The sequence below is a fragment of the Electrophorus electricus genome, chromosome 14 (genome assembly GCF_013358815.1).
Source record: "Electrophorus electricus isolate fEleEle1 chromosome 14, fEleEle1.pri, whole genome shotgun sequence".
In the NCBI taxonomy this organism is placed as follows: Eukaryota; Metazoa; Chordata; class Actinopteri; order Gymnotiformes; family Gymnotidae; genus Electrophorus; species Electrophorus electricus.
The window spans coordinates 9882822-9901603 of record NC_049548.1 but is presented as its reverse complement, the minus strand read 5'-3'; the positions used below and the strand labels follow the sequence as shown (position 1 = coordinate 9901603).

Below are 18782 nucleotides of genomic sequence, written 5' to 3'. Positions count from 1 at the left end.
ATATTTTCAGGTGTGGTTTGTCATTTTCTTTCATTAGACCTTTTTAAGATCTAACACTCCAATGTACAAGTGAATTAAACTAAACCTGTGGATGTTTATATATCCCTTTTTGTATAACCTCAGTTTTCTCTAGGTGTCAATAAGAAAAATACATCTGCCTCATTTTGTAATTCTCTGTTACTTGTCCTTGTGTTAGATTTGGCCTCTTTCTTCATATCTTATACTGAAGGGGAGAAGCTAGGCTTCAAGGTGACTGTGTTATTGATCATGTCTGTTCTACTCGTCATTCTTAATGATAGCTTAACTTTCAAATCTGACAATACACCCATGAGAGGTAAGAACATTGTTCAGATGGAGTACAAAGAAGATAGCCATCAGATACATATCAAAAACAATTTGAATGGTGTGGTCATAAACAGCAATATCTGCTTTAAGCCTTTATATAATCATAATCATTGTTGATGCATACACATTTATAACCCCCCACCAGTCACCTCCATATGTATTCTCCACATTTGTTTTTTGTTTTTTTCTAATGCTGTTGAGCCTCTATGGGACAATGTTAGTGACCTATTTAGCTGATATGAAATTGGCATATAAGCATGTCGCTAGGAGCATTCACAGCTCTTTACCAAATCACATGGATATGAGGTTGATGAATTTATATTCTGCTTTGCTTCAGAGCTTAAAAAGAGGGTGTTTACTGGATTTATAAATAACTTCAAATAAATTGTACATGGAGGGCTTAAATTTGTCTTTTGTGCCAGAAGAAGAGGAGAGAAGACAGCAAATGATTATAGCTCATTTGGACTGACCGGGGAGTCTCCGACTGGATGGAGGTGGGCAAAGTAGAAGCAACTTCTCAGACATGATCTGCCTGCCCTCAGTCCTCAGGATGCTCAAGACAAGGACAGGGATCTGGAGCAGAGCTTAAAAATGTTTCAGTCTGGCTTTCTTTGCTTTCGTTTAATTCCACCTTTTGTCAATATAGAGTGGACATCTTTTAAACATATTTTCTGGTTATCTTGTAGGTATAATGTTTATTGCAGAATTATGATTACAATGATATCTATTTATGATCTCTGCCTAACTAATTGGGCCTAACTTTATGTTTCATTGAATGTTTACTCGAATTATTGATGTAAATTAGTCATTTTGATGTGTTTAAACCGATTTAAATAATGCTCTTTACTGATTACATTTCGTCTGCGCCCCTATAAAATATATTTTATGTATTTGTGTAGATCGAGGAAAGACGCTCCTCCGAGAGGCAGATGGCGCCATACTCACAGTGTGCGATACAACACTCGGACGTTTAACACACGACGAAGAAGACGCTGCCAGCTGGACCCACATCATGCTCAATGAATGACGTGGATTTTCAATCACCAAATTCCAGCCTTTGAATTTATTGACCTCAGCTCTAGATCTAAGTGGATCTGATTTTAATTTTCATTAGAATATTTACGGCGCTTGATAAGGACATTGTGTTTATTCATAGTAGTAAAAGGTAAAGCTTAGATAACGTACGTACTATCAGTAATTGCTATATATAATAGCTGGTTATCTTTCTACGTGAGCTAACCTAGCTAGCTTAGCTGGCTAACTTTTCTCATTCAGACATACCTAGCTAGGTTAGCCATCTGTTAAAAATCTGAACCTTGGTATTTAGGGAATTATTATTATTTTTATTATTGTTATCAACAATTATTTTATTTTGGCATCTATAACCCTCTCTGTGCTGATCCATTATCTTCTATAGTATGAGTAAAATTAAAGTTGAGAACCTTCGCGACAAGATTGAAGGGAATGAATTGGATCTTAGTCTATGCAACCTTACAGATGTACCGGTCAAGGATCTTGTAAGTATAAATAGCTTATGACCTACAGCAGAAAATGCGCTTGCAAGGCTCACTACCATACCTAGTACTGTGAATCCATTAATTAAGTCTGATAAATTATTCTGTTGACTCTCTTTTCAGGCAGCAGTTCCGAAAGCAACTGTTTTGGACCTCTCCTGTAATAATCTCACAATTCTTCCAGTAAGCGTTTCCTTGCACTGCACTGTGCATATCTTGCATTGTCTACAATGTGCGGTATGATAGTAGTTTTCTTTGCTGTGAAATTAACATTGTCTATTTAGCCTGAATTCTGTACCTTGACTCATCTGGTGAAAGTTGACCTGAGCAAAAATCAGCTAATCAGTCTACCAGAGGACGTAGGGCGGCTCAGCAACCTACAGCATCTGGATCTGTATAACAACAAGCTGACATCACTGCCTGTCAGTTTCTCATACCTTAAGGTCAGTTCAAGTGCTCTACGCACTCAGGCAGCACTGTACCTATAAACCTCCCTTTGATGTTTGCTTGATTTTCCACACTGGGTTCATGGACATATTCTTGCAAATGTCATTGTTTGCAGAATCTCAGATGGCTGGATCTCAAAGACAACCCCCTGGAAGTGACACTGGCCAAGGCTGCAGGAGACTGTCTGGATGAAAAGCAGTGTAAACAGTGCGCAACAAGGGTGAGATGATGCATACATATTTCAGCACTGAAGACCTGTACTTATGGTGAATTAAACAAGGATGTGTGATTAGCATTGCATATATGTGATTCTGTATCACCATCACTAGAAACCTAAAGGTAAAATAAATAATATTCCAGAACTGAAATGGCAATATCCTTTAAAATGAGTACCAAAATCAAAAATGCAGTTTTCATCCTAGGTGTTCTTAGGCAGAACTTGTAATATGTTAAGCCCACTTGTCGTTGAATTCCATTACCAAGAAGACTAGACAGAGGTTCTCTAAAATCACTCTGCTCCAGGTTCTCCAGCACATGAAAGCTCTGAAAGAAGAATCAGACCGGGAACGAGAACGACAGCTGCTGAAGGAGAGAGGTGGGTGTTGCCACACGAGACAAAACATCACATGGGTGATGACTGACTGAAACTGAATGTTCTGGTGTGTAACCAGAACAAATTTAGCAGCACAAATTAGCCTGTGCGTGTTTGATCTCGATCTTCTGCAGAACAGGAAAAGAAGAGGGAAGCTAAGCAGAGGGAGAGGGAGGCCCGGGAAAAAGAAGCCCTGAAAAAGAAAAAGGCAGAAGAAAAAGAGAGGAAGAGGAAGGAATACCAAGCGCAGGTGGCTGCTCAGGCTGCACAGGAGCAACAGAAGAAGAAGAAAGAAGAGAAGAAAAAGAAGGCCAGTCAAAACCACGGTTTGTTAAACGTTTATATGCCTTTGTGTCATGGGCTGGACCTGTTGCTGAATACATTACTATTCAAAAACACCCGACATTGTGACATGAAGCAACACTAAGTGGGTAAAAAAATGGGGTGTCTGTGCTTTCCCTTCCTGCAGATAAAAAGAAGGCCTTGCCAAGTGTGCCTCAGGCCAAGCGCTCCGCGTGCTCTCGCCTCTTCTCTCTGCTCCTCAGGCTCCTGCTTCTGCTTGTCATCGGAGCTGTAGGAGCAATAGTGGCTTGTCAGCTGACTGAGCTGAGTAAAGAATCATTGTGTGCTCCCATTAATCTGTACGCTCATGAAGCGCTGAGCTGGGCCCGAGACCTGGAGGTCGTGCAGCACGTCATTCAGAAAATCTCTGACTTCCGAGCATGAGATCCTGTTTCCACTTTGCTCAGGTTTTAGCCTGAAAAGGAAAGCATGATGGCAAAGGCAGGCTTTTGATATTCCTAAGGAATTGATGTTCCCATGTTTCTGTGCATCTCTTTAAAAACATGGCATAGCTGGCCTTTATAGGCTAATGGGTTGAGTTCTACACTTGAGTCAAATTGCCAAAATGGAACAGGGGAAGTAGACTTCAGGTCCAAGTGCCGGCGAAGCTACTGAACAAAAAAAAAATTGGTCTTTGCCACCTTATATAATGCTGTACAGCAATGTCTTATAATAAAAAAGAGCTGTTGCTAAATTTGAAGCATGCTTATCTATTTATAGTTCTGTAGAAAAGGTCCTATGAATAAATTAAGGCAACAGCAAAACTTGCCCAAGCCTGACAAGAGGACACATGAATGTTCATGCAACATGCACAAATCATACCATTTTTGTCCCTTACTATGGACAACACAGTGCACCAGCTTCATTTACTCCAAATGAAGTGCACCTTGCTTATTTCTAAATCCAGTTAGATTTCTTGTGTTTAATACACATTTGTGCTGTGTAATCTAGAACATAAACGTGTCAAATCGTCTTCCACAACACTGTACAACCAAACATATTTGTATACATTTGTAATTTTTTAATGAAACTTGTTTTGTTGTTCTGACAACAGTATTTCCATTCAGGGAGTTTAATGGCATGAATAAATGTCACCATACTGACCATGTGATCTACATGACTCAATCATATTAGTGCACAATAGAAGTTTCTATAAGATTCTCAGTGAATTTCAGGGATCTTCCAATCAAAGTTGAATTAATAAATCCATTCTTGTGTAATACAGAATTATTTAAAGTCAGATAGTGTTAATAAGAACATTATACATTAATACATACACAACACAGTGAATTAGAGGTTTACCTTGTCTTATATTTGTATCTCAAGATTCATTTTTTTAAACTAATCTCAATTTACTCACAATAAAATTAATAGTGCTTAACAATACATTTTAAGGTTCAGTAAATGGTCTACTGACATTTCTATACACCATCAACTGCTTTTTTAGCAAACTTAAATCCTTTCCACTGCTTCCATGAGCTCATGTGCTTATGTGCTTATAGAAGGTTTTGCCCCATTCCTACAGTCCCGCACTTTTCCATACTCCCTCTCCTGCATGAAGTCCATATTGTCCAGCAGATCATCTCGTAATGCCTCATCTACCGTCAGTCCCAGAGTGACTTCCTGAAATACCTCACTGACAAAGAGCTGGTGAGGATGGGGAAAAAGGTCTTCGCAACTGCTATTTTGTAATACCATTATAATAAGCATTCTTTGTTGTAATTGCAATATTTTATGTTAGTGTTCTCTTATTTTGTACCTCATTAAAGTGCAATTTCTTGAACATTGCTATGCTGATTTTGTTTCCTAAACCAATCTTCACTTCAAATTTCCTGATTCCAAGTTTATGAATTCCTGTTGAAGTTAAATAGAGTAAACGTACAGTTGAGACAGCATGCAACCTTTGATTTTAGGTTTTTAATCTCTTAATCTTACCATAACACATCATCATGTGTGTCACTTCTTTGCCAAGTCCTTTGCCTCTGTAGCTGGGCTCTGTCAAGTGGGGAAAATGAGCATACTTTGGCCATTCAGAAGTCTTGCATGGATTAAATACCTGCCTATAACTTTAATTCAAACCTGCAATCATGATCTCCAACTCTCCCAGAGAAGGGTCACTGGGGTCCGTCAAGAAGATGTTGACGTCTCCTACCATGCACCCTTCCTCTGGAACATTCGGATCGGCCCATCGTTGCTTGTCCAATATGATAAACGTGCATTCTAATGGACAGAAATTATAATGAATGAAAATACGTAAATTACATGCAAAGAGAGGTCACTAAGACAGACGACACTAACAAGATATGTGCGGAGTAATGAAGGAAGCCTCACTGTCATCGTCTTCTCTCCAGCTTCTCTGCATGTCATATTCCTGCTCTAGCGTCAAAGGCTCAGATGCGGTCAGCTTCTGTAGTTCCGGGGAAGCCATCCATTGGTGATATCTGAAATTAGGAAGAGGTTATTTTAGGTTAGCTAGCTATACAGTTAATCTAGCTAAGACAAGTATTTGTACGAATTAGGAGGGGTAACTGAGATACCTAGGAACATGGTCAGCGTTGTACGGTACCAAAACAACATTCTTCCCTTCCAGTAAAGTGTCTTCATTTATTCTCATCGCTTGGAACCTGTACAAGAAGTTCTGTGTCATTAAAACATCAATAATCATAACCGCATAATGTTTTTTTTTTCCCGATAGCTGGCAGCGATATAGTACTAGCTAGCTAACCTAGCTAACTAGTTACCTCAGTGTTAGCCTACCTGATTCAAACAGTAAGTGGAACGTTGTGTGCGGTGTCGTCTATTAAATGTTCAAATACTCCTTCGTGTCATGACGTTCAATACTTAACATGCATTGTACCCAGTGTAAATGACTAAAAATGAACATATTTTGGTGTAACTAAATTATAACTTTCCGTACGGTCATCGTATGCGCGATATTATGACGTCATCACTATGCGGCTAAGACCTCCTCCAGTCTAACGACCACAGGGTGGCGTTTTACTCCACGAATGGCCAACAAACCAAGGGATGGTTGGCCCTTGTAATCATTCGGATCATCCTTCTAGCTTTTTCAGTTGTCGGGCTTGGTTACTTTTTCTATATCAAGCTGATCTTCCTATGCATGGTCGTTTAATTAGAATCCCAGAAATAGGATTTCTTATTTAAAATAATCACAGCTAAAAACCATATCCATCTATGGATATTTGGAAGTACAGACATGTAACTCTCGGGGAGCTGTAACCAAAATGACATGCTTACACACTCATCACATGCCATTTTATATACTGTCCAAATCTAAACATGGTTTAGGTTATGTCACAGTTGTTTTACTGCTATGAATGAGATTTCACAACTAGTTTAGTTGCTGTGCAGTGTATTACTGTAATACAATACAGTCATTTCACAACAATTTTGTACTCACTAGAAAAAGTACAAGCAAACTTGCCATTTCAAGCAAATTCAATACAGTATTTCACAAGTGCAATAACAGGAAAGTATGTCTTTCTGCTGAAATCAAACAAAAACTGAGACTTAAATTTACAATTAAGGGACAGACGTTTCATGAGTCATGTCAATTTAACAATGGATATGGCCAACATTCTGTTAAAAGTTTAACAGCTACCTGTGAAAAGGCCCTTTATCACATTTTCAACAAATTTACTTTCAAATATTGGAACAATTGCAACTTCACATCGAGTCATGTTTGGAGGTACACGGACAAACATGGAGAACACCAAGATGTGGCATGAGGAAATACCCATCCTTCTATGAATCACATCACTGACCCAAGTGGTGACCTAAGTGAATACTTGAGTGCACACAAGTTTCTAACTGTCCTACAACCATCATACCACATTAGACCCTTTATTGATGGTTTATCTCATGTTTTTCTTTCTTCCTTCAAAAGGAACTCACAAGCTGTTAAGGTATTTGGGGCTCATTAAGGTAGAACTGGTCTAAAATGAGAAATTCAAGCCCTTTCCTGGCTATCCCATGAACACACGTCTACAGTAAAGCCTGTGATACTGAAAGAGTGTAAAAGTGTACGTTCCCTTTGCATCACAACTAATTTTGTTCACAGGTTTACCAATAAATAGATGCATTTTTAAAATACATTTTCATTTTCCAACAAAAATTAAGCAATGGATAATAAAGGTTAGTTAAATATTACATATTTTTACAAGCAGATTTCTATATGCAAGCATTAAACAAGTATTACATTTACAAACACATGAGAAACTATTAACATGTGCTCTAAGTTAAGATGCATTACAGAAGTCCAGTGAGAACACAGACTGAGGTACTACTATTTAGGCTGCCACTGGCTGCATAGCACACTCTGTTACTGCCCTACAGAAGCCAACATTTTACTGCTCCCACTGGACAAAACTATAATAAATGGAGACACCATTGTCTGACTGGGTATGTAATGTAGTGCTCTGGAAGATTTCCTTGTGTGTAGGCAGCCATGAGAAGTCTTTTTCAGTGTGCGTATCAGAGGATCACACACTGAAGGGCACCAGGCTTGAGGGAGAGTTGGTACAAGGTGGATTGTTGTCAGTCATGACACCAGGGTCCAGGCCATTTACCGCTCTGCTGCAAACACCAAACACAGTTATACTGGTTAGAAGCTTCTTACTGATTAACACAACATCTTATAGCATATTGCTCAGGATATCACTGTAGGCACTATTATAGTCATGCACCAGGAAGAAACATTTTTAGTAATACTCTATAATACCCAAGATTTATTATATGATTGTATATTTTTAAATGTGAAATTCATGCCAACTAGGTAGGTTACTGTACTTCTATAAATGTGTTGTGCAAGGAACAGAATAGTTAGCTACTGAGTGAGTTGATTTAGCCATCACAGTAAAAAAAAAATCAAAAAATCATATTTTTGTACCAAGAAGAGTATGTATTCAAGTTTTCACATAACCAGTCAAACCCTAAAATAATTATGGAGAAAGGTTTGCACCAGATGAACAGAGTGAATTGAAAATGTGGATACATCAAGTCTGATGACTCACAAAGTAAAAAACAAGACACTCAATACTTTTACAGAAGTAATATCTTCTAGGACTCAATATGAGGAAAATCAAGTAACCAGCAGGTGCAAGTTATCAGCAGACAACAGCCACAGCCACACATACATCCTGCCTTCCATAACCACTAGTACTGCATTGGAAACTGAATTTACACTATGAAAAACTGATGAAACTAATTTTCAGACTGTACTTTTTACAAATAAAAATGTTTTTAGTTTCTAAGCAGTTTTGCCAGCTGCAATCAGCAATGCCATATATTTTCTCTCCCACAGTGGTAATAGCTAGATGCTGACAAAAACTGCAGGGACCCAATAACACTTAAAAATCTAGTGCTCTGCATCTCCTCTCAGTGTCCTTCTCCGTGTACTGCATCAGCAGCGCAGTGATGGAGCATTGTGGAGACCTCTCCCAAAGCCAGCCCCCACAGATGCAGCATGCAGACGTGAAAAGGGAAACAGTCACTAACCCCAGCTACCCTTGTGCTCGGCTTCACTTCTTATTACAAAAACTAAGATGAAAGGCATCCTGTCAGGCAGATAATGAGAGGAACCACTGGCTCAGTTTAAGGTTAACTGTAAACTCCATAAGACCACTCTTGTTAACACATTGTCATGTTTAAGATCATCAGTCTCATCTGAATGTAACAGCAGCTTTTCTCCTTCCATGTGAAAAGGCCAAGCAGTGTTTTAAGGCTGGTGACTAAAACAAGTTCCCATGGTATCAGTGAGTTAAATTTTTTTAAAAAAAACATGGTTAAGAAACATGGTTAGAACACACTTGTAGGGTGCACCTTGATGCAAAAGATTTGAACCACCACCAAGCAGTTAATGGAGATGACAGGATTCAGTCCTACAGGATAATAGAAGCTTATTCTAAATGGGTTAAAGGGGATGTGTTAACCAGCATGCAAGCACCCCACATACAGCTTCTACTAAGCTCAATTACCCATAGAAATGCAGGGAAAATGACTCTCTCTCTTCTGCTGGGGAAAAAACACACAGGGTCAGGGTCTGAGAAGGATGGCTCTTTCCCCTATAAACACCCAGTAACTGCTTTATCAGGTATGCCTACCTTACAGGTATAATTAACAGAATACCATGTCTTACACACAACTCTGAATTATATAGGACATATTGCTGCCTCATCTGTTGTATTCAGATGTTATCTGATTGCTGGTAGCACTATGCACAAGTTATGCATTGTTTCCATGGGGTTTTTCATAGATCACTTTCTGATTACTGCAAAGTATTTGACTGTCAGTGTCATACTCTTTGGTAGTGTCTCATCTGATGACTAGGTATAATAGCCAGAAAAAATTCCATCAGGGCAGTTCAGCCTGTCAGTACATCTGAAAGACATATGCAGGTGATAAGTAGCCACTAAGTATATGACCAGAGACTGCTGTAAGCCCTCTATGAAATTATTGTTTATTATCAGAAATGGCTTTTGAAGCCATCTTGCAACCTTAAGGGAAACAACCAAAAACTAAAATTAAAAACAAATACATATTATGAATGAGCTTTAGGCTAAATAAGATAATGCATCACAACTGGATTCTAATACACATGAGAAATGCGGTTACCTGATCAAACCAACAGTTAACTACTGTCTGATTACTGGGTGGTGGCTGGCAACATTTCTTGACATGCAAGACTCCTGAAAGGATGGAGAGGGCATACTCACGCCTTGTCAAAGTAGGACATGTGCAGTGAGTGTGAATATTGATGAATCCCCCCGTTTATAAGGTTTCCGTTGGCGTTGATGACATAGTTCTTTCTTGCAGCCTGGTCCTTTGCAAAATTTCTACAGGCTGCAAGTTTAGACTCTAAAGCCTGCCAAAGAAAAGTAAAAAGTGACAAAAAGCATTAGAAAGCTCTAGTACTATATAGTATGTATAGTAATGATATGATGTATAGTAATTATTGGAATGTTAAGCAAGCGTTAAATATTTGTACCCAATCAAACTTGCTAACATAAATTTGAATAATGCTATAAACAATACAATCTTATAATGCCATGGATTGTGTTCAAGAATTATTTCTATCATTTGTTACTATCCTCACAGTGAACACAAGGCAAAGCCAGTTTTTATGCTTCTCCCAGTTTATGTAGGTGGTGGAGATTCAAGTCCTGTAAAGAAGCACTTTGGTGCCAGTACTCACCCCAACTTTGCGTAATAAATCCCCAACGATATTGAGAGCTGATATTCTAGCAGCTGGAGTAAGGGCTGAATTATTACACCCATCAGGCAACACTGCAGAAGAAAAAAAATCTATCAGTAGTTGCCTCATACGCTCAGTCAAGTGAATTAAACAAAACAGTTTAACCGTTCTACAGTCACTGTTATCATTTTACAAATTAGAGAAATAAAAGAAACATTTCATTTAAAAAAGACATGAGGAACCATTACTTATTCCCACATCCTGGCTAGGAAAACTGTGATTAAATACTTCCAGTAATATCACGGTACATACAGCCCCTCCCCCCAGATGTCTACCCCCGCCAGCCCAATGTGTGTGTGCGCGTACACCATCCCCGTGTTTCACACCTGCTCCTTGTTTTGTATTATTATAGTGCGTGTGTACAAGTCTCTTGTTTAATTGTTAATGTTGTCCGTGTTTAATCTTACGTGTGCCTGAGTGCTACATTCTCTGTTTTGGAAATAAACATTTTGTTCTGTTTCCCACGACTCATCCCCGCATCCTGCTTAGCCTCCTCGCGTCACATGTAACTACTAATTTAGATTTTTTTTCCAGGCTTTCTTCTGTTGTTTGTTTGTTTTGTTTTGTTTTTTATATAGATTGTATAATTAAATTAGAACATCTGCTTTAATTTTTTTTCGCCTGGAGAAACAGTAATCCTGCAAGTTTGAATTAAGGTTATTCACTATTAACAAAACACTCACATACATACATATAATCAAAAGCCTTTCTTGATGTTTGTGACTTCACAGTCCCACTCATTTCCTGGTGTAGGGCTGTATCTGGAGCTGTACCTTTCTGACCACTGAAGGCATTGTCCAGGCTCTGGCTAAGCGGTGTTGCAGGCAGTGAGAGAGAAGCCTGCACAGCAGAATCCGTTTTCTCATTGTCTGGAGTCGGAGAGCTGGGAGCAGACATCCTTGTTAAATCAGGCTGCCTCTCACGCACAGCCAGCTCTTGCCGCAGATCTTAAGACACATACGCACACCACATTTTAAAATGTACATGTTACATATGCAGAGAATATACATTTCCTCTAAGTTTAAATTAGAGTTAGACAGAGAAATCAAGAGAGAGGGACCCAATAACACTTTAGAATCAAGAGCGAAAGAGAGGGCTTTCTTTAGTTAGACAGAAATACCAAGAGACACTGTGCAGGTTGAAGAATGAGAGAAGTCAATTAGCACCTCTAGCCTCATCCTTTAATCTCTGCACAGACACCAGGAGAGATTCTTTTTCATCCAGCTCACTCTCCAGAAAGGCATTCCTCTCTATGGCCTGATTCAGTCTCTGCTCAAAGTCCTCCAGAGATGTAATTGTAGCTCTGCAGGGAACAAACATCACAGAAATTTGAATATAAAACTTTAATTGCTCAAACCCATAACTCAGATTGACCACAGGACACAGTGAAATAAACACTGAGGTTATTTATGGCATCAGTTCCAATGAAAGGGATACAGTGATTTAATTTTCATGACTGGCTGAGGAACCATATGACAATCAGCTGCTGGCAAGAACTTTGGCAGTTAGAACAAAATCCCTATATCCCCAACATCTCAAGAGTTACAAAGAAGTACTACACAGCATCAGTAGAGGTACTGAAAAGGATCACCAGAGGTACTGCATAGTAGCGCTGTCAAAATTGGTCAAAAATTCAATTATTCCTTCTTTAAAAAGCAGTGGGGGGAGGGGAGACACACAGAAAACTGATATTTGACTGGATCAAACCTATGTATATATTTCTCTCTCTGTACTGTTATATGGTCTTACAGACATCAGGAAAACAACCAAGCTAGTGCTGCTATTTTCCCCCAACAATCATATATTAATTGTCAATCAATTATCTGGGTTTTTTAATAATTTGATAACAATCAATTCAGAATATTAATTGACAGTAGCACTACACAGAGGTACTGCACAACATTACTAGTGGTACTGCACAGCAGTTAACATACTCTGACCCCAGTGTCTTTTCCTGTGTTTGTCTACATGTAAAAACCAATGGTGATGTTTTTTAGGGGAAAAGTCAAAAGATTACGTAAAACACTAATTTCCAATAAACATCAAAGTAGTTTTACAAGACACTGGAGTCAGTAAAGATTACAGAGATATGTAACTACTATGGCAGAAAAAGGCCGCTGCAACGACCTCTGACCTCTTGGCTCTCTCCAGGTCATCATTGGCCTGCTCCAGCTCTCTGACGTATTTGAGCAGCTGCTCTTTTATGCTCCGGGTCTGGCCCAGATCGTCCTCCAGAATGGAGATCTGCTTGTAGCTCTGTGCATACTGCTGCTCCAGCTTCTCCTAAAAGCACACACAGAAGGGGACACATTAATTCTTTTTGTGTGCGCTTTTAGGCTTCATTGTGCTTAGTCTGTGGGATACATATTTACTGCTTTCTCACACTCAAGTCAAATTTAATGGCAGGGCCAATATCTGACAAACTGCTATGGACACACAAATTCTTGTTGAGCATTCTCCTTCCTAGGCTAAGAATAAAAAAGCTAGCACTATACATTCACATTTTAAACTGTTTTTTGTGCCAATGAAAAAATAAATGCATATATGCTAGTGACCTACTGGAAGAACAATATGCCAAAATAGGATAGACCTTGCACTGATTCACTGGCCAACAATTTTGGTTACTGCAAAAAAACAAAAAAAAAAAAACCCCAAAAAAACCCAAAACCTGTTTATTATGTATTTTTTACATGTTGAATGTTACATGTTCCAAATGTTTTCAGAATTTCTCTATTACCCATATTTGTTTGGTCCAGTATACTCAAATATCATTATGTACAGTATAGAAAAGTGGTACCAAATAAAGAGGATCAGGACTATTGATGGCAGAATACCGTTGGACACTGAAAGACGAATGTTCCTGATGCCAAATATAGGCAAAATCATACATTGTACATTTTGGAAGTACATCTGTGCACATTCTAAGTGTAATAACAGCCTTAATTCTAAATATATAATTAACATAAAATTTAATTGTCCTGCCATTTTAAACATTTTAAATGTAGCCTTTACTATAAAGGACCACCCATTTTAGTTTGGGGGAAAGAATAAATCTGTGTTGCCAAGTGATCTGATCATTTAATTTCCATGTATATTATACAATTTTTAAAAAGGTCTACACATTAGAAATTATGGTTAGTCTAAATAATTTTCATTTCACATCCAGATACAACACTGAACTTTAGTCAGCTTTGTCACTACAGTATTGGGCTTCTTTGCAGTGCCTTCACCAACAAAAATCCAGAGAGCTTTTTCAATCTATTTTTCTCATATACACAATAACCTACAAGAAAAGACGTCATCTATAGAAACTACACACTGAGGAGACAAAAGGTACCTGACTTCTCACATGTGCATAATGGAACACAGCTGGGCTTGTAATGTATCAATGGAAAGCATGCAGTGGGAACTGCAAAGACAGAACACACATGAAAGTACCATATACTATGCATATGGTCATCTGAAAATAAAGGGAGATGATAAAAAAAAGCATGCTGAAATAACATGAATCACTACTTAAGGGTAGGGTAGTGTTAACAGTGCTGTCCTGGCACAGGAATATGTTTCATCACATATTTCACGTGAGTGTAATTTTTTAGCCAAGGTGCCAGGAAAAATGTGACGTCAACATGCATTGCACTTAAAAAAACGAAGCACAACATGGCGTTAAAGATGCAAGTTCTGCCTTCATCAACGGGAGCATGAAAATGAACCTGGCTTCAGTAAGTCTCCAGGCTGGTTCCATTTCTGTCACCTTAAGAGTGTCGAGTTCGCGCTGCAGTCTCTGGTTGTCTGCCTGCAGGTCTCGAAGGCAGTGTTCAGCCTGGCCCAGCTGAGTCTCCAGCTCAGCCTCCAGCTCACGACTGCCCTCCTGAAATTCCAGGAGTTCTTCCTGTGCCTCCTTACAGCTGAGCACATCATATACACACGCACAAACACAAACAAAAAACACATTCACAATTTGTATATTTCTAAAATTAACTGAATTTGATCAGTCCTCATCAAACAGGCTAATACAAGGGAAATAAAACAGGGATCATTTGTTTTACATTCTTCCTTAATATACTTCACATTTGCAGCTTATTCTTTTTGCAACTGCTAGTACAGAGGGTATAAATTTTGTAGCCTTAACGCCATTTCCAGAAGGAGCACTCTATACACAATACAGTTGATAGACTCATGAAATACACCGCTGGCCTTTGACACATGTTTATTCAAGTCTATTTTACATCAAAAAGAAAAACTATTATAAAATTATCCCAAAAAAGATTTCTGGATGCCTTTGGCCAGTGAACTATTGCCTTATTCTATACTTGGCAAAGCTCAGAGCAGTTACAATACTACTGGAGAAAAAGCTAAGGTATTGTCAAGGACACCTGATAAATGCTATCTGTGCTTGATATATTAATGTGCACACACACATGCATGTGCAAAAACGTGCACACATGCACATGTTGACACAGACACACACATGGACACAGACATTTACTTTTACATTTACAGCATTTGGTAGATGTTCTCATTCAGAGCACCTTACAAAAGTGCTTTTTCATTTACACACAGAATGCATCCTAGCCAGTACAGTAGGCTAGAGTTCAAGATACCATTGAACTAAAATGCTGCTGAAATACAGGGATCAATGCTGATGCCTAGAAGAGCATCTTTCCTAAAAGAGCACATCTAGGAAAAATTATTGTTTCGTCACACCAAGGCCATTCTATTTTTCTATTTGCTTAAAAACACCTCAACTCATGCATTCTGCATAGAATTCTGAATAAGAGTTCAGGATTGACTGGTGACTGGGGGAAGGGCAACTCTTCAGAGTTGGCTATGTAATCACCCAGTATCATGTGTCAACCATAACTGAAAGATATTTTTACAATATAGTCACTGTATAAACAGGTGAGACAGAGAACAGGGTGGGATGATGTGTGCATCCATCTGTTTCAAGAGCACCACTAGTGTGGCTAGGCAGCACTATCAGTTATCATCTGTGACACATTCCTGCACCCTCTTTGGTCTCTAAATTGCTGGGCAGAGAAGGGTGGTGTGCAAAGGAAGCCCTAGTCATGTGTCGCAGAGATCAGGAACAGCCTCCATGCGACATATCTAATAAATAGTCATAAGCCATTAGCAAATTGGAGGCAGGCTGCCAAACCTAATCAAGCACTGCCAAACTCTCACAACCACTCTGCAAAATCCAAATATTTCTGACTAACCAAAAATGTCTTTGGCTATGTAACCAAAGTCTTCTTTGGCAGTAACAGTAAATCCTAATTAAATAAACAAGAACAGCTCTCATTTGTATATCTAAGCTTCTGCTCAGATTGTGGTGTTCTGTAAATATGTGAGACTGTAAACCTCTGGCATGCTCAGGGTTTCTTATGTAACCCAGGCGTAACTTTAGACTAGTTTACCGTTAGGCTAAAAATGCACTGTGTTATTAGCAGCTCTTCATTTCAATGGCGAGGGTAATTGTAAATCAGGTTAGTCTAAACCCAGTCCTCCAGGATAGAATGTATATGCAGTTCTATGAAATGTGTTTTCCCATGTAACACACGCATCTTTTATTCCTAATCTTAGCTGTAGTGGGACAAAACTGCAGCCAATGGCTTCCCTATAAGACTGGCACATCTTACAACAAAAACCTATAAGAGGAAGCCGCTGGTAGTGGACTGTGTAAACCATATTACAGATTAGTATTTTACAGACAGCCATTCTTCTGAACATACCAATGAGATTGAGCTTTTTGGGGAGATGAACTTCCAGCCCAAATGCTACATCTAAAGTGTAAAACTTGGTATATTGTTGTTTGAACTTAGGCTGCTTTCATTTATTCTTTGTTAAGAGTTTACTTCCTAACATGGGCGACACCAAATAAAGCTTATTCCTTTAAGCCGTAACGTAGCTAAAGGCTATCTATGTTAAAAAGTTTGGCCTAGTGCCTTTTGAAAGAAAGAGGACCTCCATCACGTGATTGAGTGTGGTTTCATTTTTGTCACACTTTTTAAGGTAACTTCCTTCCTAGCAGTGATGTCACAAATTAACAAAGCTCCTCCAAGATAACAAGGTCGAGAGAGAACTCTCTTAAGTGCCGTCAGCTAAATGGTAAGACCTATGGCATAATGCAGTTAAACTTATTGTGACCTACCTTTTCTGGTACTTGAGACAAAGTGCTTTCCAGAATTCAATTTCCTCATCTTTGGAGGAGAATTTGGGTATCACATCTGCATCCATGACAGATAAACCTAAAAGATTACAATTATGTTAATAATAATCACAATTATGCAAAAAGATGATTTAAGTAACGGGAGGGAAAAATGCTTCCATCTTGGCCTCTACCCTGATCAACGGGTCACAATAACATTGTACAACTGAGTCATTTAATGCTAGGCTCAGCTTACATCTGCACTGCAGTGTCAGTCTCTACAAAATCAATAGGACCAAACATGACCTCCAAACATCCAGTACCAAGCTATTTTAAATTATATGCCTAGCTCACCCATGACCCTTCAAGTACAGGTCAACAAAGATGCACAACTTATATTTAAAAAAAAAATTACAATTCCATGGAAAGCATATTTCTGTGCTGTATACTACACCAGTGTTATAGGTCTGTGTGGTTGTGCTCTCCTCAGGACAGATGTTGACTGGGGAATGAGTCTCATCAATATTATACAAATCAGCATAGTGCAAAAGTATGAGGGTGGCGAAAATTAGCTTATGATACTAACGCAAGCTATCCTTGCCCTGACCCTAAGAAAAGAAACTCTAACAACGAATTAGTACCTAGTCTTTTCATCTCCATATTATTTTTAGTGTAGGACTACAACACAACCAGCAGCAATAATCAATCAATCAATCAATCAAAAAAAGCTAGCTACTATTTCAAATCACAGTTTTTAGGTCTCGGACAAACTTGCTAGCTGGCTAGTTAACTAACTAGGTAGCTAGGTTAGCATAATGATAGTAGTTACACCTTAAACAAAATAAACTAGCTGTTATATAGATAGCTAACGTTGTTTTATAATAAATATTGAAGGTTCTGTCATTTCATTAAAGTGAATAATTCCACTTGTGAACTTAAACAATAAAATGAGAATTGTCATCAGCGGTAGAAAAAAAAGAAAAAGCTATAGCCAAGTTAGTTAGTTAGTTAGCAACGATGTGACTGGGGCGCGTGATTACACAGTGGTAACTTTACGCTAGCTAGTTAGCTCAACTATCTGGGCTAGTTAACGCCAGAAATAACGCTAAATGATCCCCCACAAAAGCTCTAGCTAGCCTAAAGCTATTTAGTTAGTTGACCCAACATAGAATTATGTCTATCCTAGATAAATGTCGTCAGCGTTACTATTATGAACATATATGGAGTTTTGATTTATAACTGAAGTTGGTGTTGAACGATGTTGTCATCGTTATTCACTTGTTCCAGTTCTTCACAACATTAGCCAACCTTGCTAGCTAGCTAGCGAGATAGCCAGACGAAAAAAAAAACCCAAACCTTTCTTAATATTGGCTGTCACGCAATATATTTCGAAAGCCAAACCTTTCATCAAACTTACCTTAGCATTTCCAGCCTCTGCGTTTATCTGAGAATGCCGTCTATCCAAAAACACACCAGAGGCGCGTCATTTTTCTGATGACGTAATAATCTCTGCCTAGTCAAACCTCGCAAAGCCACCCTGTGTCAAAAAATCTCCAGATATGAATGTCACATTCTTAAGTGAAGTTCCCCAAGCGATCTGCCTTATTTTTGGTTACTCCCACTTTTACTTAAATTAAAAAAAAAAAAGTCGACTAACGTTTATTGTCATTGTAGGTACCGATTTAAGATTTTAATCTTTCTTGAAAATTGTTAGAGTACGGCCCCCTATTGTCTAATCCAACATTCTTTTGGATGTATATGTAAAGGCCCAAGCATAGCGCTGGACTGTCATTGTAATTGTACGGATATTTAGTCCTCTAAACGAAGACGAAATTGCCAACCGAGGCCAAGGAAGGCCGAATTTAGCAGAAAACTGTAAATATATATAGCTGCAGAGGGCGCTGTGTTAAAGCCTTAGCCCATAACTTCTGCTCTGTAAACGTTTGCATCAAAATGGAATGATTGCATCAGTATGGCGTGTTATCACAAGCAAGATGCAAAGATACGCTAAAATGTACTTAGGCCAAGTGGAATGTTGCTTGTGACTATTTCTGTAGACTTTTTACTGATATCGAGAGAATGAAAAAATGCCAAGTCACCAATGTCAAGTGTGTGTGTGTG

General features: G+C 38.7%; 3 protein-coding genes across 9 annotated transcripts; 1 reads left to right on the top strand and 2 right to left on the bottom strand.

Moving 5' to 3' along the window:
- The first annotated feature begins 1335 nt into the window (after nucleotides 1-1335).
- lrrc59 (leucine rich repeat containing 59) lies at nucleotides 1336-3866 on the top strand. 2 transcript variants are annotated; one of them, XM_027002705.2, is made up of 8 exons: nucleotides 1336-1510; nucleotides 1763-1862; nucleotides 1983-2042; nucleotides 2144-2302; nucleotides 2422-2526; nucleotides 2829-2901; nucleotides 3033-3224; nucleotides 3368-3866. In XM_027002705.2, exons 2-8 carry the CDS (start codon nucleotides 1764-1766, stop codon nucleotides 3622-3624), a joined length of 945 nt encoding a protein of 314 aa, XP_026858506.1. In that variant the 5' UTR covers nucleotides 1336-1510; nucleotide 1763; the 3' UTR covers nucleotides 3625-3866. The 2 variants fall into 2 exon arrangements, with proteins under 2 accessions (XP_026858506.1, XP_026858507.1); XM_027002706.2 differs by having other exon boundaries at nucleotides 1336-1526.
- Nucleotides 3867-4240: 374 nt separating this feature from the next.
- nat9 (N-acetyltransferase 9 (GCN5-related, putative)) lies at nucleotides 4241-6184 on the bottom strand. Its single transcript, XM_027002707.2, has 7 exons — nucleotides 5998-6184; nucleotides 5778-5864; nucleotides 5572-5681; nucleotides 5320-5460; nucleotides 5176-5235; nucleotides 5000-5094; nucleotides 4241-4887 (listed from the first exon to the last, which is right to left on the bottom strand). Exons 2-7 carry the CDS (start codon nucleotides 5852-5854, stop codon nucleotides 4729-4731), a joined length of 642 nt encoding a protein of 213 aa, XP_026858508.1. The 5' UTR covers nucleotides 5855-5864; nucleotides 5998-6184; the 3' UTR covers nucleotides 4241-4728.
- Nucleotides 6185-6596: 412 nt separating this feature from the next.
- On the bottom strand, nucleotides 6597-18460 carry ndel1a (nudE neurodevelopment protein 1-like 1a). 6 transcript variants are annotated; one of them, XM_027002690.2, is made up of 10 exons: nucleotides 18079-18460; nucleotides 16665-16761; nucleotides 14268-14421; nucleotides 12648-12796; nucleotides 11680-11816; nucleotides 11287-11460; nucleotides 10454-10545; nucleotides 9975-10123; nucleotides 9237-9273; nucleotides 6597-7836 (listed from the first exon to the last, which is right to left on the bottom strand). In XM_027002690.2, the coding sequence occupies exons 2-10, from the start codon at nucleotides 16748-16750 to the stop codon at nucleotides 7798-7800; spliced, it is 1017 nt and encodes a 338-aa protein (XP_026858491.2). In that variant the 5' UTR covers nucleotides 16751-16761; nucleotides 18079-18460; the 3' UTR covers nucleotides 6597-7797. The 6 variants fall into 6 exon arrangements, with proteins under 6 accessions (XP_026858491.2, XP_026858493.2, XP_026858494.2 ...); XM_027002692.2 differs by having other exon boundaries at nucleotides 6597-7833; XM_027002693.2 differs by having other exon boundaries at nucleotides 6597-7833; nucleotides 9237-9270; nucleotides 18079-18459.
- Nucleotides 18461-18782: the final 322 nt, after the last annotated feature.

What these genes read in the sequence shown, in the direction of transcription:
- lrrc59 (XM_027002705.2), top strand. Translation starts at nt 1,764, where the DNA reads ATGAGTAAAATTAAAGTTGAGAACCTTCGCGACAAGATTGAAGGGAAT. An exon ending in ATGTACCGGTCAAGGATCTT is followed by an intron (nt 1,863 to 1,982) that starts GTAAGTATAAAT and finishes CTCTCTTTTCAG; the next exon opens with GCAGCAGTTCCGAAAGCAAC. An exon ending in GAAGGCCAGTCAAAACCACG is followed by an intron (nt 3,225 to 3,367) that starts GTTTGTTAAACG and finishes CCCTTCCTGCAG; the next exon opens with ATAAAAAGAAGGCCTTGCCA.
- nat9 (XM_027002707.2), bottom strand. Translation starts at nt 5,854, where the DNA reads ATGAGAATAAATGAAGACACTTTACTGGAAGGGAAGAATGTTGTTTTG. An exon ending in AACGCTGACCATGTTCCTAG is followed by an intron (nt 5,682 to 5,777) that starts GTATCTCAGTTA and finishes TCCTAATTTCAG; the next exon opens with ATATCACCAATGGATGGCTT. An exon ending in GTTGGAGATCATGATTGCAG is followed by an intron (nt 5,236 to 5,319) that starts GTTTGAATTAAA and finishes CCCACTTGACAG; the next exon opens with AGCCCAGCTACAGAGGCAAA.
- ndel1a (XM_027002688.2), bottom strand. Translation starts at nt 16,750, where the DNA reads ATGGATGCAGATGTGATACCCAAATTCTCCTCCAAAGATGAGGAAATT. An exon ending in GACCTGGAGAGAGCCAAGAG is followed by an intron (nt 11,817 to 12,647) that starts GTCAGAGGTCGT and finishes TGTTCCCTGCAG; the next exon opens with AGCTACAATTACATCTCTGG. An exon ending in TGCCTTCAGTGGTCAGAAAG is followed by an intron (nt 10,546 to 11,286) that starts GTACAGCTCCAG and finishes TTTCTTCTGCAG; the next exon opens with TGTTGCCTGATGGGTGTAAT.